Raw genomic sequence first — 22781 nt, 5'->3', positions numbered from 1 at the left:
AGATCTATCCGGGGCTACACCCAAGGGACCTGGGGCTACAGCCCCCTCAGCCCCTCCTAGTAACGGCCCCTCATAATATGAGTCTTGTGGGGTGCGCTTGCATTTCCTTTTCATCCTTTCACCATCTGTCCTTCTTACGGTAAGTTACTCACAGTGGTTTGTGTTTGTTTTGGCAGCTTCACCAGGATTGGTGGCTGTTTGCTGTTGAACACATGAGTTGCTTGGTGTATGAACTAAGAGATCAGTTTCCTTATCCATGTTTTTAAGATGTTTAGATTCTCGCTCCATGGTGGGGTTTTAATGGTCACCCTCAGGTGGTGAGAATGCAGCATGCTACAAGCCGGTGTAAAAGGTTACATGTCTTTATAGCAAAGTAATTTATAACGAATGCCAATATATCGAAACTTTTATCTTGAAAATGTTTATAGTGAATGGATTTTCTTTGTTTTTTTTGGGGGGTCCCCCAAACACCCGTTTCCCATCACTAAAAACCCAACTCGACCGTTTCCCCAAAAAATTAAACCCTTTACCCCACCATAAATACATTCACTATAAAGATTTTCAATATAAAATAGTCGATATATGGGCATTCACTATAAAGGATTCGATATAAACACTGTATACCAGTGTAAGGGATTTGGTGTGTGGTGCCCAAGCGATGCAGTGCAGTAACATGTGAAACTCAACTCCACACAATCCAAGGTGTCGCCTCACGACGAGCAGAAAGTAGTCAAATGTAGGGCGATGCAGAAAGTAGTGCCAGCTGTACACACTCACCAGCGTCTTGTACTCCACGTCATCCCGGAGGAGGCGGTTATCGTTCAGGGTGTATTTCGCTTTTCCGGTCACGCCGTCCACTGGACCTTTGTCGACCTGGTGCTTAATGCCTCGAAAGAGCATGTAGAGCGGCTCGCCGGCAGAGTCCTGGCAAACAAGGAACGCAAAAAGTTGTGATACCATTTTATACCGCGATAGGACAGATTATAGAACAGGGGGCAAGGGAGCCGTGGAGGTTCAGTGATGCGGTGTCTTGAATTACCAATACTGTGACAATACCGCAGCGACCCGTCTCTTGGGCGGCACAAAGTTTGTACAAAGAACTATAAAGACCTCCATGTTGCATATCTGTTTCAGTAAAACCTAAAAGTAGGATGGCGACCCCTTGGGCATGTTTGCGGTCAAAGTTCATAGGAAATGGAAAACAGGGACAAGTACTCAATAACTGGGCACCAATACCGAACAGTGACTAGTCTGTCCCAGGGGGCACATGGAGCCTACACCTTAAATCATAAAACAAAAACAAAACCAGCATCTCCTTGACTGCTGCCCTTTATGACGCGCAGCAATTCACAGAGCCGCTCATCATCGCCAACAGCCAATCACATCATGCCCTCCGTCTCTGAAGGGTCCTAAAATGTCCACAGCAAACTGCTCAGAAAGGAGTGGTCTTGAAGAACAGACTGTGGGTAGGTGATGGGGCCAAGGGGATGATGGTCTCTGTTTCCCCCAGAGAAATTACCTGGGAACGTAGAGAGTTATGATATGGTTATTTATAACGCGCTTAATACCCAGAGGTTTCTAAGTGCGGACCCGGGGATCGAACCTGTGTTGCTCTGTGTCATCTTGCTTCCAAGGCGAGCACGTTGCCCCTGAGCTATCCTCCCGACTTTTGATGTGCACTGTGCATAGTGGCCCCCGGTTGGACAGGTGCTAGCGTGGTCAGTCTTGTTATGTAGTTAAGGGACGGGCCACCTCTTTCAAGACTCGCCCATATATACAAAGCGTCCTACTCGAGCTTGAACCAGGTGAGACGTTATCTGGGAACATGCTCAACACTTTGCAGGAGCATCTGAGAGGTGTGAATCAGGGCTTGGATGTGTGAATCAGGGCTTGGATGTGTGAATCAGGGCTCGGATGTGTGAATCAGGGCTTGGATGTGGGAATCAGGAGTGAGAAAGCCAGACAATGAAAATGGATGCCACCTAGAACTAGCAGGTGACAGAGGAAGGGAATGTAGACTAGAAGGTGGAACCTAAATAGGGTCAACTACTTTTAAGGTATGTACGACACTAGAATCCTGGTCCTAATTAGTGAAATAATGGTTTCTCAAAAAGAAAAGAGTTCCACCTTTTCTGGCCACAGTGGTGTGCTCTGCCATTAAAGGCAAATTCGACAACTAATACCCTCTAGTCCCAGAAATATTCCACAGTACCAGTGCTATTGAGTAACTCGCCACACTAGGGGAGACCAAGACCCCCCACACTGCCCACTTTCAGCACGCCACAGCTACACCCCTGCTTGTTCTCTAATACCCAGAGAAGTAACCTTTCCTTTGCTCCCTCAGAGACTGACTGCCCTATGTGGAGATTTGAAGATTTATCTAACAAGCAGTATAACTTTAGAGGGAGTACTTGGGATCAGGGGGTGCGGTCAAGTGTTCTCACCCTCACAAAGGCGTACAGACAGATGGACATCCAGTTAGTGAGCAACTTTTCCACGACCGTCTCCGTCCTGAAAGAAAAAGAGAGCAGACGTTAAACAACCCTAGACTTGTTTACTGGCGGCAAGAGGAGACGGGGTGCAACAGTTAAAGGGTTCATGAATGAGGACAACACCATGCACACTTTGGAGAACTCTGAAACCTCCTAGGTGACAATAACTTTCCTGGTTCAAAATGGCTACCAAGTTCTAGCAGCTTCCCTGTGTTCAGCCAGATAAAAAGAGGAAGGAACCGCGTGTTTGTCTGAGCAGTTATTTTCGACCGTCATATACAGCAGCTCAGGCCCTAAACATGCGTTTGTTCCAGCCCGCCCTGCGGGGAAGGGGAGCCTGAACTTGTCAAAACAAAGCTTCTACACTAAAGAAGCTGCAAGAGAGAGCTTCCTGCTTTTCAACTTCACCACACTGCCTCCTCCTATTGGCTGCCTGAAGGTCAGGTGATCTTCACAAAACATGTTCCCTGATTCAGGCCTCCCAGGACATCCATCCCAAGCGTCAACTTCAAACAGTGGTGGAAATGGAAAGAAATTGGTGGGGGATCCACAAGTGGGTGGAGTTTGTGGGGGCGGTGCCCGAGGAGGCGGGGTTTAGGGGGCCAAAGCTGACAGTTGACCTCAGATCAAAGGAAATGTCCAAAATAAGAGTTTAAAGCTGCGCTATTTAAACCACTTCCATGGCACTGGTGAGGAGTTACTTCACTGTGCGGATAATAGTTTTGACCAGTTCTTCTGAGTAAATATTCTTTAAAATGCACAATTTGCATTCCATTTTATTAAAACAAACTCCCCCTTGGGTACTATTCAAAAAGGGGGATTTCTGTTCCCCATGAGCAATGTTTTCTTTTACTTGAACCACACCCGGCAGAGCTCCTGCAGTTCCCCTCTGAAAGCATTTGGGTGACTGCATCGTGTGTGATGTTAAAAGGGGTATTTATTCATACAATGTTTGTCGGATACCTGTATATTTATTTATGCAATGTTTGTTGGATACAGGTATCCAACAAACATTGCATAAATAAATAATCCGAGTCCATGTATACGACAAAGATTCCATGAATAAATAAATTGGGTCGTGGCTGAGGACTGTAACATCCTCTTGTGACCTCCTGCATGGAGTCACCAGAGGAAGGTACAGTTTGTTCGCGGGCGTATTCTTTCGTTTTTTTTTCTTCTTTTTTTTCTCCCCAGCGCAGAGCAGGGGTTTGGGGCGGCTGACTCTGGCCGGATCTGGTGCCGGATCTCGGATCCGGCGAGAGCCGGCCCAATGACCAGTGCTGACTTCAAAGGGCCAAAGGGGAAAAGGCACGTTCTGGCTATGGCTGTAGGTCAGAATCCCTGCACTTCACAGATAAACTAGAAAGGGTCTTGCACTTCCACAATACCATACCAAAAATACTATGTCCACAGTTCACACACACACACACACACACACACACACACACACACACACACACCGATCTGCTCACAAATGTGCATCAAACATCTTAAACTAAAAGGCACCAGACATCCATTTTATCACACACATGCAAACCTGAACTAGTATCACAGGGCTACAGCATCCACCGCCAACCACACACACTCCGAAAATCCACACAAACACTTGCCACTCGCCTTACATGTGGTACGGATTCTGAACTTTGGAACGAGGCTGGCACAACAACAAAAAATGCATTTGCCCTCTGCCCCACACACACACTCAACCTGTACGTTCACCCGCAAGACCCTCTTGCTGGTGTGTCTCCTCAGTCACCAGGGCCTGCACCATGAAGTGGATTAGGTTGTCGGCCGATCTCGTGCACCGGGTCAATATCCACATTTCTCTCCACAGGGCTTCCAGGAAGTTAGGCACTCAGGCAATGAACAGGCCCTCCATTGGTTACCTCCCCTCATCTTCCTGTGAGGCAAAAACCTTGGTGTCATCTTAGACTCCACTCTATCCTTCTCTCCGCACATCACAGACCTTGCCCAGCTGCACCTCCTCAGAGGTATTCTACCCTTTCTCACTTTCCCCCAGAAGCTCAGAATCTCAAGAGCCCTGGTTCTCTCCAGGCTGAATTGCTGAAACAGCCTCTTTCCCAATCTGCCTACCTCTACTCTTTGTCCCCTGCAACTAATCCAGAACAGGACTGCAAGACTTATCCGTAGCCTCAAGCCCAGGGACCGCTTCTCTACAGCCCTGAAATGTCTGCATTGGCTCCCGGTGGCTGCAAGGATCAAGTTCATGACCTTCTGCATAGTCCACAAGGCCTTCTGGGCCTGGGGCCCTCACTATATCCAACTCTCTCTGACTAAATACCTTTCTACAAGAGCCCTTCGCACAGCTACCTCCAACTCTCTGAGGGTTAGACGCTTCTCCAGGGAGAGAATGGGGGTAGATCTCTCTCTTCTGCAGGTGCCTCCCTCTGGAAGGCCTTCTTGTCCCTCTCAGACTTGAGCTGGACCACCTGAAGTTCCAGAAGCGGCTCAAGAACTTCCTTTTCTCCTCTGCCTTCTCTCCCACACTTCCTTGCTAACTTTCCTATCTACTGCGCTGAGTGGTGGCCTGGTACCCTCAAGTGTATCCCTAGGTACCTGCTCCCCCAAGGCCAATCCACTCTGCACTACCTGCTGCCTCCTGGACTGCCACGCCCCTAGGGGCTGTAACTGTATCCCTACAGCCCCCCTGCCTCCTTGCACTTCCAGCGCCGCGTTGCACTTACTCAGAGCCATGCTGCCCTGACTGCACTCTTCCACTACCTTTATCCCCACACACTTCCCCCTTTCCCTTCCCCCTGCACTTCTCATTGCCGCACTTAAACAATCTGAATGTCACAGTCTAGTAAGATTGTTTGCCTTTTCTTTCCCTCTATCTTCCTTCCCTAGTCTTTCATGCCTAGAAACACCCCCAATAGCTCCACACCCCTTCTCTTCCGTCAAACACATGGAGAGACACCCCAATGACTCCACACCCCTTCACTTCCTTCAAACACACGGAGTGGCACCCCGATGACTCCACACCCCTTCTCTTCCATCAAACACATGGAGAAGCACACCCAATAACGCCACACTCCTTCTCTTCCGTCAAACACATGGAGAGACACCCCAATGACTCCACCCCTGTTCTCTTCCTTCAAACACATGAAGAGGCACCCTCAATAACTGCACACCCCTTCTCTTCCTTCACACACATGGAGAGGCACCCCCATAACTCCACACTCCTTCTCTTCCTTCAAACACTTTGAGATACACACCCCAATAACTCCACCCCTGTTCTCTTCCTTCAAACACATGAAGAGGCACCCTCAATAACTGCACACCCCTTCTCTTCCTTCACACACATGGAGAGGCACCCCCATAACTCCACACCCCGTCTCCTCCTTCACACACATGGAGTGGCACCCCCATAACTCCACACCCCTTCTCCTCCTTCACACACATGGAGAGGCACCCCCATAACTCCACACCCCGTCTCCTCCTTCACACACATGAGTGGCACCCCCATAACTCCACACCCCGTCTCCTCCTTCACACACATGGAGAGGCACCCCCATGACTCCACACCCCGTCTCCTCCTTCACACACATGGAGAGGCACCCCCATGACTCCACACCCCGTCTCCTCCTTCACACACATGGAGTGGCACCCCCATAACTCCACACCCCGTCTCCTCCTTCACACACATGGAGAGGCACCCCAATAACTCCACAACCCGTCTCCTCCTTCACACACATGGAGTGGCACCCCCATAACTCCACACCCCATCTCCTCCTTCACACACATGGAGAGGCACCCCAATAACTCCACACCCCATCTCCTCCTTCACACACATGGAGAGGCACCCCAATAACTCCACACCCCTTCTCCTCCTTCACACACATGGAGAAGCACCCCCAGAACTCCACACCCCTTCTCCTCCTTCACACACATGGAGAAGCACCCCCAGAACTCCACACCCCTTCTCCTCCTTCACACACATGGAAAGGCACCCCCATAACTCCACACCCCTTCTCCTCCTTCACACACATGGAGAGGCACCCCCATAACTCCACACCCCGTCTCCTCCTTCACACACATGGAGAGGCACCCCAATAACTCCACAACCCGTCTCCTCCTTCACACACATGGAGTGGCACCCCCATAACTCCACACCCAGTCTCCTCCTTCACACACATAGAGAGGCACCCCCAGAACTCCACACCCCATCTCCTCCTTCACACACATGGAGTGGCACCCCCATAACTCCACACCCCTTCTCCTCCTTCACACACATGGAGAGGCACCCCCATAACTCCACACCCCGTCTCCTCCTTCACACACATGGAGAGGCACCCCCATAACTCCACACCCCGTCTCCTCCTTCACACACATGGAGAGGCACCCCCATAACTCCACACCCCGTCTCCTCCTTCACACACATGGAGAGGCACCCCAATAACTCCACAACCCGTCTCCTCCTTCACACACATGGAGTGGCACCCCCATAACTCCACACCCCGTCTCCTCCTTCACACACATGGAGAGGCACCCCCATAACTCCACACCCCGTCTCCTCCTTCACACACATGGAGTGGCACCCCCATAACTCCACACCCCTTCTCCTCCTTCACACACATGGAGAGGCACCCCCATAACTCCACACCCCTTCTCCTCCTTCACACACATGGAGAGGCACCCCCATAACTCCACACCCCGTCTCCTCCTTCACACACATGGAGTGGCACCCCCATAACTCCACACCCCGTCTCCTCCTTCACACACGTGGAGAGGCACCCCCATAACTCCACACCCCGTCTCCTCCTTCACACACATGGAGTGGCACCCCCATAACTCCACACCCCGTCTCCTACTTCACACACATGGAGTGGCACCCCCATAACTCCACACCCCGTCTCCTCCTTCACACACATGGAGAGGCACCCCCATAACTCCACACCCCGTCTCCTCCTTCACACACATGGAGTGGCACCCCCATAACTCCACACCCCGTCTCCTCCTTCACACACATGGAGTGGCACCCCCATAACTCCACACCCCGTCTCCTCCTTCACACACATGGAGTGGCACCCCCATAACTCCACACCCCGTCTCCTCCTTCACACACATGGAGAGGCACCCCCATAACTCCACACCCCTTCTCCTCCTTCACACACATGGAGAGGCACCCCCAGAACTTCACACCCCTTCTCCTCCTTCACACACATGGAGAGGCACCCCCCCAGAACTCCACACCCCGTCTCCTCCTTCAGACACATGGAGAGGCACCCCCATAACTCCACACCCCGTCTCCTCCTTCACACACATGGAGAGGCACCCCCATAACTCCACACCCCGTCTCCTCCTTCACACACATGGAGTGGCACCCCCATAACTCCACAACCCGTCTCCTCCTTCACACACATGGAGTGGCACCCCCATAACTCCACACCCCGTCTCCTCCTTCACACACATGGAGAGGCACTCCCCCATAACTCCACACCCCTTCTCCTCCTTCACACACATGGAGTGGCACCCCCATAACTCCACACCCCGTCTCCTCCTTCACACACATGGAGTGGCACCCCCATAACTCCACACCCCGTCTCCTCCTTCACACACATGGAGAGGCACCCCCATAACTCCACACCCCGTCTCCTCCTTCACACACATGGAGAGGCACCCCCATAACTCCACACCCCGTCTCCTCCTTCACACACATGGAGTGGCACCCCCATAACTCCACACCCAGTCTCCTCCTTCACACACATGGAGAGGCACCCCCATAACTCCACACCCCGTCTCCTCCTTCACACACATGGAGTGGCACCCCCATAACTCCACACCCCGTCTCCTCCTTCACACACATGGAGTGGCACCCCCATAACTCCACACCCAGTCTCCTCCTTCACACACATGGAGAGGCACCCCCATAACTCCACACCCCGTCTCCTCCTTCACACACATGGAGAGGCACCCCCATAACTCCACACCCCGTCTCCTCCTTCACACACATGGAGAGGCACCCCCATAACTCCACACCCCGTCTCCTCCTTCACACACATGGAGTGGCACCCCCATAACTCCACACCCCGTCTCCTACTTCACACACATGGAGTGGCACCCCCATAACTCCACACCCCGTCTCCTCCTTCACACACATGGAGAGGCACCCCCATAACTCCACACCCCGTCTCCTCCTTCACACACATGGAGTGGCACCCCCATAACTCCACACCCCGTCTCCTCCTTCACACACATGGAGAGGCACCCCCATAACTCCACACCCCGTCTCCTCCTTCACACACATGGAGAGGCACCCCCAGAACTTCACACCCCGTCTCCTCCTTCACACACATGGAGTGGCACCCCCATAACTCCACACCCCGTCTCCTCCTTCACACACATGGAGTGGCACCCCCATAACTCCACACCCCGTCTCCTCCTTCACACACATGGAGAGGCACCCCCATAACTCCACACCCCGTCTCCTCCTTCACACACATGGAGAGGCACCCCCATAACTCCACACCCGTCTCCTCCTTCACACACATGGAGTGGCACCCCCATAACTCCACACCCCGTCTCCTCCTTCACACACATGGAGAGGCACCCCCATAACTCCACACCCCGTCTCCTCCTTCACACACATGGAGAGGCACCCCCATAACTCCACACCCCATCTCCTCCTTCACACACATGGAGTGGCACCCCCATAACTCCACACCCCGTCTCCTCCTTCACACACACAGAGTGGCACCCCAATGACTCCACACCCCTTCTCTTCCTTCACAAACATGGAGAAACACCCCCATAACTCCACACCCCGTCTCCTCCTTCACACACATGGAGTGGCACCCCCATAACTCCACACCCCGTCTCCTCCTTCACACACATGGAGTGGCACCCCCATAACTCCACACCCCGTCTCTTCCTTCACACACATGGAGAGGCACCCCCATAACTCCACACCCCGTCTCCTCCTTCACACACATGGAGAGGCACCCCCATAACTCCACACCCCGTCTCCTCCTTCACACACATGGAGAGGCACCCCAATAACTCCACAACCCGTCTCCTCCTTCACACACATGGAGTGGCACCCCCATAACTCCACACCCAGTCTCCTCCTTCACACACATAGAGAGGCACCCCCAGAACTTCACACCCCTTCTCCTCCTTCACACACATGGAGAGGCACCCCCATAACTCCACACCCCGTCTCCTCCTTCACACACATGGAGTGGCACCCCCATAACTCCACACCCCGTCTCCTACTTCACACACATGGAGTGGCACCCCCATAACTCCACACCCCGTCTCCTCCTTCACACACATGGAGAGGCACCCCCATAACTCCACACCCCGTCTCCTCCTTCACACACATGGAGTGGCACCCCCATAACTCCACACCCCGTCTCCTCCTTCACACACATGGAGAAGCACCCCCATAACTCCACACCCCGTCTCCTCCTTCACACACATGGAGAGGCACCCCCATAACTCCACACCCCGTCTCCTCCTTCACACACATGGAGTGGCACCCCCATAACTCCACACCCCGTCTCCTCCTTCACACACATGGAGTGGCACCCCCATAACTCCACACCCCGTCTCCTCCTTCACACACATGGAGTGGCACCCCCATAACTCCACACCCCGTCTCCTCCTTCACACACATGGAGTGGCACCCCCATAACTCCACACCCCGTCTCCTCCTTCACACACATGGAGTGGCACCCCCATAACTCCACACCCCGTCTCCTCCTTCACACACATGGAGTGGCACCCCCATAACTCCACACCCCGTCTCCTCCTTCACACACATGGAGTGGCACCCCCATAACTCCACACCCCGTCTCCTCCTTCACACACATGGAGTGGCACCCCCATAACTCCACACCCCGTCTCCTCCTTCACACACATGGAGTGGCACCCCCATAACTCCACACCCCGTCTCCTCCTTCACACACATGGAGTGGCACCCCCATAACTCCACACCCCGTCTCCTCCTTCACACACATGGAGTGGCACCCCCATAACTCCACACCCCGTCTCCTCCTTCACACACATGGAGTGGCACCCCCATAACTCCACACCCCGTCTCCTCCTTCACACACATGGAGTGGCACCCCCATAACTCCACACCCCGTCTCCTCCTTCACACACATGGAGTGGCACCCCCATAACTCCACACCCCGTCTCCTCCTTCACACACATGGAGTGGCACCCCCATAACTCCACACCCCGTCTCCTCCTTCACACACATGGAGTGGCACCCCCATAACTCCACACCCCGTCTCCTCCTTCACACACATGGAGTGGCACCCCCATAACTCCACACCCCGTCTCCTCCTTCACACACATGGAGTGGCACCCCCATAACTCCACACCCCGTCTCCTCCTTCACACACATGGAGTGGCACCCCCATAACTCCACACCCCGTCTCCTCCTTCACACACATGGAGAGGCACCCCCATAACTCCACACCCCGTCTCCTCCTTCACACACATGGAGTGGCACCCCCATAACTCCACACCCCGTCTCCTCCTTCACACACATGGAGTGGCACCCCCATAACTCCACACCCCGTCTCCTCCTTCACACACATGGAGTGGCACCCCCAGAACTCCACACCCCTTCTCCTCCTTCACACACATGGAGAGGCACCCCCATAACTCCACACCCCGTCTCCTCCTTCACACACATGGAGAGGCACCCCCATAACTCCACACCCCATCTCCTCCTTCACACACATGGAGAGGCACCCCCATAACTCCACACCCCGTCTCCTCCTTCACACACATGGAGAGGCACCCCCATAACTCCACACCCCGTCTCCTCCTTCACACACATGGAGAGGCACCCCCATAACTCCACACCCCGTCTCCTCCTTCACACACATGAGTGGCACCCCCATAACTCCACACCCCGTCTCCTCCTTCACACACATGGAGTGGCACCCCCATAACTCCACACCCCTTCTCCTCCTTCACACACATGGAGAGGCACCCCCATAACTCCACACCCCGTCTCCTCCTTCACACACATGGAGAGGCACCCCCATAACTCCACACCCCGTCTCTTCCTTCACACACATGGAGAGGCACCCCCAGAACTCCACACCCCATCTCCTCCTTCACACACATGGAGTGGCACCCCCATAACTCCACACCCCGTCTCCTCCTTCACACACATGGAGTGGCACCCCCATAACTCCACACCCCGTCTCCTCCTTCACACACACAGAGTGGCACCCCAATGACTCCACACCCCGTCTCCTCCTTCACACACATGGAGAAACACCCCCATAACTCCACACCCCGTCTCCTCCTTCACACACATGGAGTGGCACCCCCATAACTCCACACCCCGTCTCCTCCTTCACACACATGGAGTGGCACCCCCATAACTCCACACCCCGTCTCTTCCTTCACACACATGGAGAGGCACCCCCAGAACTCCACACCCCATCTCCTCCTTCACACACATGGAGTGGCACCCCCATAACTCCACACCCCGTCTCCTCCTTCACACACACAGAGTGGCACCCCAATGACTCCACACCCCTTCTCTTCCTTCACAAACATGGAGAAACACCCCCATAACTCCACACCCCGTCTCTTCCTTCACACACATGGAGAGGCACCCCCAGAACTCCACACCCCGTCTCCTCCTTCACACACATGGAGAGGCACCCCCATAACTCCACACCCCGTCTCCTCCTTCACACACACAGAGTGGCACCCCAATGACTCCACACCCCTTCTCTTCCTTCACAAACATGGAGAAACACCCCCATAACTCCACACCCCGTCTCCTCCTTCACACACATGGAGAAACACCCCCATAACTCCACACCCCGTCTCCTCCTTCACACACATGGAGTGGCACCCCCATAACTCCACACCCCGTCTCCTCCTTCACACACATGGAGTGGCACCCCCATAACTCCACACCCCGTCTCCTCCTTCACACACATGGAGAGGCACCCCCATAACTCCACACCCCGTCTCCTCCTTCACACACATGGAGTGGCACCCCCATAACTCCACACCCCTTCTCCTCCTTCACACACATGGAGTGGCACCCCCATAACTCCACACCCCTTCTCCTCCTTCACACACATGGAGAGGCACCCCCATAACTCCACACCCCGTCTCCTCCTTCACACACATGGAGAGGCACCCCCATAACTCCACATCCCGTCTCCTCCTTCACACACATGGAGAAGCACCCCCATAACTCCACACCCCTTCTCCTCCTTCACACACATGGAGTGGCACCCCCATAACTCCACACCCCGTCTCCTCCTTCACACACATGGAGAAGCACCCCCATAACTCCACACCCCGTCTCCTCCTTCACACACATGGAGTGGCACCCCCATAACTCCACACCCCGTCTCCTCCTTCACACACATGGAGAAGCACCCCCAGAACTCCACACCCCGTCTCCTCCTTCACACACATGGAGAGGCACCCCCATAACTCCACACCCCGTCTCCTCCTTCACACACATGGAGTGGCACCCCCATAACTCCACACCCCGTCTCCTCCTTCACACACATGGAGTGGCACCCCCATAACTCCACACCCCGTCTCCTCCTTCACACACATGGAGTGGCACCCCCATAACTCCACACCCCGTCTCCTCCTTCACACACATGGAGAGGCACCCCCATAACTCCACACCCCGTCTCCTCCTTCACACACATGGAGAAGCACCCCCATAACTCCACACCCCGTCTCCTCCTTCACACACATGGAGAGGCACCCCCATAACTCCACACCCCGTATCCTCCTTCACACACATGGAGTGGCACCCCCATAACTCCACACCCCTTCTCCTTCACACACATGGAGAGGCACCCCCATAACTCCACACCCCGTCTCCTCCTTCACACACATGGAGTGGCACCCCCATAACTCCACACCCAGTCTCCTCCTTCACACACATGGAGAGGCACCCCCATAACTCCACACCCCGTCTCCTCCTTCACACACATGGAGAGGCACCCCCATAACTCCACACCCCGTCTCCTCCTTCACACACATGGAGTGGCACCCCCATAACTCCACACCCCGTCTCCTCCTTCACACACATGGAGAGGCACCCCCATAACTCCACACCCCGTCTCCTCCTTCACACACATGGAGAGGCACCCCCATAACTCCACACCCCGTCTCCTCCTTCACACACACAGAGTGGCACCCCAATGACTCCACACCCCGTCTCCTCCTTCACACACATGGAGTGGCACCCCCATAACTCCACACCCCGTCTCCTCCTTCACACACACAGAGTGGCACCCCAATGACTCCACACCCCGTCTCCTCCTTCACACACACAGAGTGGCACCCCAATGACTCCACACCCCATCTCCTCCTTCACACACATGGAGTGGCACCCCCATAACTCCACACCCCGTCTCCTCCTTCACACACACAGAGTGGCACCCCAATGACTCCACACCCCTTCTCTTCCTTCACAAACATGGAGAAACACCCCCATAACTCCACACCCCGTCTCTTCCTTCACACACATGGAGAGGCACCCCCAGAACTCCACACCCCGTCTCCTCCTTCACACACATGGAGAGGCACTCCCCCATAACTCCACACCCCATCTCCTCCTTCACACACATGGAGTGGCACCCCCATAACTCCACACCCCGTCTCCTCCTTCACACACACAGAGTGGCACCCCAATGACTCCACACCCCTTCTCTTCCTTCACAAACATGGAGAAACACCCCCATAACTCCACACCCCGTCTCCTCCTTCACACACATGGAGAAACACCCCCATAACTCCACACCCCGTCTCCTCCTTCACACACATGGAGTGGCACCCCCATAACTCCACACCCCGTCTCCTCCTTCACACACATGGAGTGGCACCCCCATAACTCCACACCCCGTCTCCTCCTTCACACACATGGAGAGGCACCCCCATAACTCCACACCCCGTCTCCTCCTTCACACACATGGAGTGGCACCCCCATAACTCCACACCCCTTCTCCTCCTTCACACACATGGAGTGGCACCCCCATAACTCCACACCCCTTCTCCTCCTTCACACACATGGAGAGGCACCCCCATAACTCCACACCCCGTCTCCTCCTTCACACACATGGAGAGGCACCCCCATAACTCCACACCCCGTCTCCTCCTTCACACACATGGAGAAGCACCCCCAGAACTCCACACCCCGTCTCCTCCTTCACACACATGGAGAAGCACCCCCAGAACTCCACACCCCGTCTCCTCCTTCACACACATGGAGTGGCACCCCCATAACTCCACATCCCGTCTCCTCCTTCACACACATGGAGAAGCACCCCCATAACTCCACACCCCTTCTCCTCCTTCACACACATGGAGAGGCACCCCCAGAACTCCACACCCCATCTCCTCCTTCACACACATGGAGTGGCACCCCCATAACTCCACACCCCGTCTCCTCCTTCACACACATGGAGAGGCACCCCCATAACTCCACACCCCGTCTCCTCCTTCACACACATGGAGAGGCACCCCCATAACTCCACACCCCGTCTCCTCCTTCACACACATGGAGAGGCACCCCCATAACTCCACACCCCGTCTCCTCCTTCACACACATGGAGAGGCACCCCCATAACTCCACACCCCGTCTCCTCCTTCACACACATGGAGAGGCACCCCAATAACTCCACAACCCGTCTCCTCCTTCACACACATGGAGTGGCACCCCCATAACTCCACACCCAGTCTCCTCCTTCACACACATAGAGAGGCACCCCCAGAACTTCACACCCCTTCTCCTCCTTCACACACATGGAGAGGCACCCCCATAACTCCACACCCCGTCTCCTCCTTCACACACATGGAGTGGCACCCCCATAACTCCACACCCCGTCTCCTCCTTCACACACATGGAGAGGCACCCCCATAACTCCACACCCCTTCTCCTCCTTCACACACATGGAGAGGCACCCCCATAACTCCACACCCCGTCTCCTCCTTCACACACATGGAGAAACACCCCCATAACTCCACACCCCGTCTCCTCCTTCACACACATGGAGTGGCACCCCCATAACTCCACACCCCGTCTCCTCCTTCACACACATGGAGAAGCACCCCCAGAACTCCACACCCCGTCTCCTCCTTCACACACATGGAGAGGCACCCCCATAACTCCACACCCCGTCTCCTCCTTCACACACATGGAGTGGCACCCCCATAACTCCACACCCCGTCTCCTCCTTCACACACATGGAGTGGCACCCCCATAACTCCACACCCCGTCTCCTCCTTCACACACATGGAGTGGCACCCCCATAACTCCACACCCCGTCTCCTCCTTCACACACATGGAGAGGCACCCCCATAACTCCACACCCCGTCTCCTCCTTCACACACATGGAGAGGCACCCCCATAACTCCACACCCCGTCTCCTCCTTCACACACATGGAGTGGCACCCCCATAACTCCACACCCCGTCTCCTCCTTCACACACATGGAGAAGCACCCCCATAACTCCACACCCCTTCTCTTCCTTCAAACACATGGAGAAGCACCCCCATAACTCCACACCCCGTCTCCTCCTTCACACACATGGAGAGGCACCCCCATAACTCCACACCCCGTCTCCTCCTTCACACACATGGAGAAGCACCCCCAGAACTCCACACCCCGTCTCCTCCTTCACACACATGGAGTGGCACCCCCATAACTCCACACCCCTTCTCCTCCTTCACACACATGGAGAGGCACCCCCATAACTCCACACCCAGTCTCCTCCTTCACACACATGGAGTGGCACCCCCATAACTCCACACCCAGTCTCCTCCTTCACACACATGGAGAGGCACCCCCATAACTCCACACCCCGTCTCCTCCTTCACACACATGGAGTGGCACCCCCATAACTCCACACCCCGTCTCCTCCTTCACACACATGGAGAGGCACTCCCCCATAACTCCACACCCCGTCTCCTCCTTCACACACATGGAGAGGCACCCCCATAACTCCACACCCCTTCTCCTCCTTCACACACATGGAGAAGCACCCCCATAACTCCACACCCCGTCTCCTCCTTCACACACATGGAGAAGCACATTATGAATCCAACTCTTCTGAATCCAGCCTCTTTTCCTGGGAATTAGACCTCCTACTTGAATCCCTACTGTCTGATATCCGCTCATACTCATGGGAGATTTTACCCCCCTTGCATGACAAAGGCGCCCCTTCAACCTTACTTTCCCCCTGACCACTCTTCTGCCACCTACCACAATCCCTGAGCCCAATCTTTCTCTCCTCCCTACAGTCCTACCTCTCTTGCACAACCATTCCTTTTCCACTTCGCTTTCTCTGCTCCCTCCCCCTGACCATTGATCATCTTAACACCATGGTTCCCCATCTTGGTCAAGACGGGTCCTCAGCTTTCACCCTACTGTCCACCGAACCTCACTCTGTGATTTCCACCTGTGCATTTGGCTGGACCTCAACCCATCCTCTTGGCTGCCAACACTTCTTGAGATCCTGTAGATGCTTTTGGTCAGACACAGTCAAGGAACTGGCACCTTTACCCAAACCTACTTCTCCTGTCTGTTTAACCTCTCCCTCGCCTCTCGGACCTTTCCAGGCTGCTATAATGTGGTCACTGTTTTACCCCTAAATCCTAATGTGAGCCCCACCAACCCCTCCTAACTATCAGCTGCCTCCCCCTCCACCCTCACTATTCTGAAACATGAGTGCATTTGGTGTTCAGTCTCATAACCATCTACTTGGAGACGGTGGGACTCAACAACCCATGCCGCTGTGTGCTCCGCAGCCATCTCTCAGCTGAACCATTAGTGCCCATCTCTCCATCCTCCTCCTGCAGGATCTTTCGCGTGGCGCAGCTGTCTGGATCATCAGCTCCAGAAGGTGAACATGGTATCCAGTGATGGCGCGTCAGGTAGGACCTAGTTCACTTGTTTTATTTTCTAGGTTTCATAGTCTGCAGTAGCTGCAGGCCTCTGTGACCTGCGCGTTGCTGTCTGGTGGCCTCAATAGCGGAATGGGTAACAAATGGTTCCTGGGGTCATGGGTGCACAGGCCGGCTATCGTGTTGTCCCACTGGTCCAAGGGAGGAGAGCACTACACTTGGCCTCTCAGGAAATGGAAGATCCAGTACAGTTCCTAATAGGGCAGGTCTTCGCAGTCTGAAGAGATCTTTCCAGGACTGTGGTTCAGACACGACGTGTTCACCATCTGCCTAAGAGTTAGGGTCCTACAACATGCTTTGAGGCGGCTTCACAGGTGTTACCAGGAAAAGGAGAAGGTCTTCCACTATAATCGGGTGCAGGAGCTGTGGTCAGAGCCTACTCCCCCATCGCATAGTTGGTCATTGGCACATGTTGCCAACCACCCCATCCGTGTGGGGCACCACATTCAACTTTGGGGGCTTAATGCCAGGTGCTCCCTCAGGTTCAGCTTCGGTTTAAGCACCAGACACCATCAACAAACATGTCATATCTGGTTCTGTCAACTGTAGCACTCACTCCCTCATACAAGCTATGACTGGCTATTGGACTCTATACTGAATTTGAAGGTCGCCCACGGTAGGGACACGCTAGGTGCAGTAGTCTGTACCCCACTAGAATCATACAGAAAGACTGGCAGGAACCAGCGGAACACACACAGGCAGCCGTGCCAGGACCCTTGCACGGGGACTCATTGTACCAGAAGGGATGTAAGGGCTTTCTAGGGGTTCAACGCTGTTCACATTTCTGATTATGCCTCAGATAAAGAATCGTTAAGGACAAAGACAGGTAGATCAGATGTGGAAAGTCAAAAGTCCAAGCGTTGTCAGATCATAGTGGTACGCACACCTTTACATAATGCCTCAAGCGTATGTACATAATGTTTATGAAGATTATGCCTGCAATTGCGCCTTTTGCACTTGCAAAAAGGCTGCACCTTGAACACTTTCTTCATACTAGAGATGTATATATGCGTGCCCCATCTTGGTGTGCGTAAGCGAGTGTTCACAGTTCTCGGCCTACTCTCAGAAATCAGCCTAATGCAGCTAAACTGGTAACGTGAGTATGTTCAATGCTCACTGCTCTCTCTCTACTCTAGGCAGGCATTCTAGCGAGGGTAGGCCAGAGATGTGCTGCATCAGAGGATATCGGCAGGCATTCTAGCGAGGGTAGGCAAGAGATTTGCTGCATCAGATATCGGCAGGCATAGGCCAGAGATTTGCTGCATCAGATATTGGCAGGCATTCTAGCGAGAGTAGGTCAGAGATTTGCTGCATCAGATATCGGCAGGCATAGGCCAGAGATTTGCTGCATCAGATATCGGCAGGCATTCTAGGGAGGGTAGGCCAGAGATTTGCTGCATCAGATATCGGCAGGCATTCTAGCGAGGGTAGGCCAGAGATTTGCTGCATCGAACATCGGCAGGCGTTCTAGCGAGGGTAGGCCAGAGATTTGCTGCATCAGATATCGGCAGGCCTTCTAGCGAGGGTATGCCAGAGATTTGCTGCATCAGATATCGGCAGGCATTCTAGCAAGGGTAGGTCAGGGATTTGCTTCTTCGGATATCGGCAGGCATTCTAGCGAGGGTAGGCCAGAGATTTGCTGCAGCAGATATCGGCAGGCATTCTAGCGAGGGTAGGCCAGAGATTTGCTGCATCGAACATCGGCAGCCGTTCTAGCAAGGGTAGGCCAGAGATTTGCTGCATCAGATATCGGCAGGCCTTCAAGCGAGGGTAGGCCACAGATTTGCTGCATCAGATATCAGCAGGCATTCTAGCAAGGGTAGGTCAGAGATTTGCTGCTTCAGATATCGGCAGGCATTCTAGCGAGAGTAGGCCAGAGATTTGCTGCATCAGATATGGGCAGGCATTCTAGCGAGGGTAGGCCAGAGATTTGCTGCATCAGATATCGGCAGGCATTCTAGCGAGAGTATGGCAGAGATTTGCTGCATCAGATATCGGCAGGCATTCTAGCGAGGGTAGGTCAGAGATTTGCTGCTTCAGATATCGGCAGGCATTCTAGCGAGGGTAGGGCAGAGATTTGCTGCATCAGATATCGGCAGGCATTCTAGTGAGGGTAGGCCAGAGATTTGCTGCATCAGATATCGGCAGGCATAGGCTAGAGATTTGCTGCATCAGATATCGGCAGCTATTCTAGGGAGGGTAGGCCAGAGATTTGCTGCATCAGATATCGGCAGGCATTCTAGCGAGGGTAGGCCAGAGATTTGCTGCATCGAACATCGGCAGGCGTTCTAAGGAGGGTAGGCCAAAGATTTGCTGCATCAGATATCGGCAGGCATTCTAGTGAGGGTAGGCCAGAGATTTGCTGCATCAGATATCGGCAGGCAGGATCAGCCAGGAGTGCTTTGAGTCTGAGAAATCTGAGTTATATCATAGACCGCAGGCACACTGAACAACTTGGTTGGTATCCAGTGATATAATCACTGTCTTGTGGCCAATGCTGGATTTTACTTGTATGGACTTCATCGATTCACACTGCGTTACCCTTTCCCAACTCTCATGCTGGACTTCCTTTGCATGTTGTACTCATGGTGGCCCTGAATCATGCTGTTCCCATCTTCATCTTGTAACATGGCTTGCAACATTATGTGTTACTAATGTCTTCTGCTATTGTATTCGCTTTCCCTTCCCGCTTCTCCACTCTTTTTGACTGCTTACTCTCTGTTCCCTCGGCCTCCCTGACTCCCTTTTCCTATCTCCTCCCCTCCTCCCCTTACGCTCTTCTATGCACTTACTCTATCAGAATTGTCCATGAACCTAGTATGATAGCAACCTCGCCTGTCTCCTCTCCCCACCCCTTACTTGTTCCCTCCAACCCCCACCACTATCTGAAATGTTGTCAGGCATAGTACGATAGTCACTTGTTTTGTTCCTCCCCTCCCTTTCTGCACCCCTCTCCCTCACCTTTCGTTTTTCTCCAGCTCTACCAGAAATGTCATCAGGCCTAGTACAGTAGTCGCCTGACTGTTTCCATTTCCCTCCCACTCTCCCCCTCCCTTCCTTATCTATGTCTTAGCTCTTGCACTATCTGAAATGCCGTCAGGACGAGTATGATAGTTAATTTCACATCCTTACTGTTCATGGCGTGTAAGAATGTCATTGTTTTTTCCCTTGTTCCCGCCCTTGTCTTGAAGAGCTTTGAAACACATTGTGTATAGGCGCTATATCAATAAACTATCATAAACGCTGGGGAAAACATTGTGGATGACTCGATATTTTTTTTAAAGGCACTATCCAATACCTTACCCAAATATTCTAGGAGTGGAGTTTGTTTATATAACAGCACTAGTACTAAAATATGTTGTGGAGTGGGTTTAGTGCCTTTAAAAAAGATATCGAGTGACCCTTGATGTTTTCACCAGAGATATCATCACTGGTGACCACTTGGTTATACTTCCAACAACTTCTTACCTCCGCAACATCAGCTTGGGGTTTTTGGCCACATACTGCTCCACCAGATCATTAAGAAGCGTCTTCAGGATGTCGGTGTAGTACTCCAGCTTCCCATGAAGGGACACGGTGAGAAGCGAAGCCACATAGCCGCGATCTCTTGGTGAAAACGTTCGCTGGCTTTCCAATGTGTGGATAAACTGCGGAGCCAAGAAACAGAGAGATTTCAATACCGCACAAGCCTTCGTGACCAAGAGAAGAGTGCCAATACACAAGTGTTATGAGCAGAAGAGAAACTGCACTCCATCCTCTAACATAAATCAGGGCATTGTTTGACAAACGAAATATCACACATGACCTAAGATTTCACAAGACTCCAACCAAGCAAGGGTAATCAATCGATATGAGCTGGGGGTCTCTAAGGTAGAAGGGAATTAACAAAGAAATGAGAATTCTCCCTCACAAAAATGTTTAGGTGAAATTTCTCATTCTCAGGGGGCGCTATAAAATTGTGGAATGCCTTACCACAAAACATACAGATGACTGAAGACTCAGGAAACGTATCAAGACCTGGTTATGGAATAAGTCTTAAGTATTAACAAAAGGGAAAACTCTATATTAATTGGTTTCTAGTCCGACCAATCAGTTTTCTGCAATTGAATGGTGCTAATATTATTGTTTATGTTAATAATGGTACAGTGCTCCAATGCCCTCGGGCCAAGTTCGCGCTTAAGAAAAACCTTTATAAATAAATAATAATTCTCTCATAGGAAACAATGGGACAGATGGACCGGCTTCTGATTGGCTGAGTGGGATACTGGTTTGGATGCAGAGCGGTACATATTGGGAAGTATGAGACCCAACGATAAAGACATGGGCCAATGTTACAACTTGGTGTCTCAGGTTCAAACCCTGGCAAAGGTAACCAAACCCTTCATTTTCATAAAGTTGATATATTGAGCATCAGTAAGACCCATTATTAAAGCCATTAGAAGCAGGAGGGATTAGCAAGACACGCTAAATAAAAAAACGATATTATAATGTAATGAACGGGTGCCTTCTTCGTTCTCTAAAATCATGGTCATCTTGTCAGAAACCCGTTCCCAGATCATGATGTGGTTACCTTGATATGATATGATATGGTATTTGTAACGCACCTTGGTGAGGAAGAGTTTGCTGTTGAGCAGGTTCGAGAGCTGCACCAAGCCTTGCTCCACCGTCTGCCGGCGGCATTCAGGCACGTCAAGGTCTCTGCGGAGCGGGGACTCTCTGTGCCCAGGAAAGAAAATCCTCTCTGCGTAGGTCTTATAGTCCAGAAAGGGGATCCCAGTACCAACCAAATCACTGGCGGGGTCCATCATCTCGGTCATCAAGTCTGGTGAGGAAGAAGAAACACACTGTGAGGAAGGCCTGTGAGCACATGCTCAATGGCGCGATATCCCAAACGGTTGCCATGTAAACCTTCATTCATTAGGCCCCAATGCTCCATGGATGAGATCGGAAGACCAGGCATGTTAGCGGCTATGTCTCTGTTTGTGCAAATAGGAGTCTTGTGCTCGTGCTCCAAAACAAATTCCTCATTTATGCAAATTGAGTGGCCCTTGGCAAATCACGCCTCGAATGTGCCTTGCACCTTGGTCTACCACAATGAAAGGATTCGAGGCACTATGTCTGGGGTTGATTTAACGGAAGCAGAAGACTAGGGAGGTGGGTATGAGTGAACGGGGAGGTCGTTAGCTTGTGGTTGATTGAATGATGCTGGAGATTAGATGTGGGGCTTCAAAGGGGCAGCAAGTTGATAGCTGAGGGTTGAGTGAAGGTGGGAGACTATACTTGGGGCTTAAGTAAATGAAGGTGGCAGACGATATCTGGGGTTTGGGTGAATGTCTAAGAAAATAGGTA

The 22781-nt window shown here is 52.9% G+C and overlaps 1 protein-coding gene across 5 annotated transcripts in view; it reads right to left on the bottom strand.

The window, feature by feature from the left end:
* Positions 1-22781, bottom strand: part of PLXNB1 (plexin B1) — an 830120-nt gene that overhangs the window by 66254 nt on the left and 741085 nt on the right. For all 5 annotated transcript variants that reach the window (XM_069643229.1, XM_069643227.1, XM_069643226.1 and 2 more), the window contains 4 exons: positions 22037-22254; positions 20901-21079; positions 2445-2511; positions 778-924 (listed from right to left, as the gene is read on the bottom strand). In XM_069643229.1, coding sequence (XP_069499330.1) covers positions 778-924; positions 2445-2511; positions 20901-21079; positions 22037-22254 — 611 coding nt within the window. The remainder of the gene's footprint in view (positions 1-777; positions 925-2444; positions 2512-20900; positions 21080-22036; positions 22255-22781) is intronic.

This window comes from Ambystoma mexicanum, chromosome 2p (assembly GCF_040938575.1).
Source record: "Ambystoma mexicanum isolate Mex_15411 chromosome 2p, UKY_AmexF1_1, whole genome shotgun sequence".
NCBI lineage: Eukaryota > Metazoa > Chordata > Amphibia > Caudata > Ambystomatidae > Ambystoma > Ambystoma mexicanum.
This window is presented reverse-complemented; position numbering and strand designations above follow the sequence as displayed.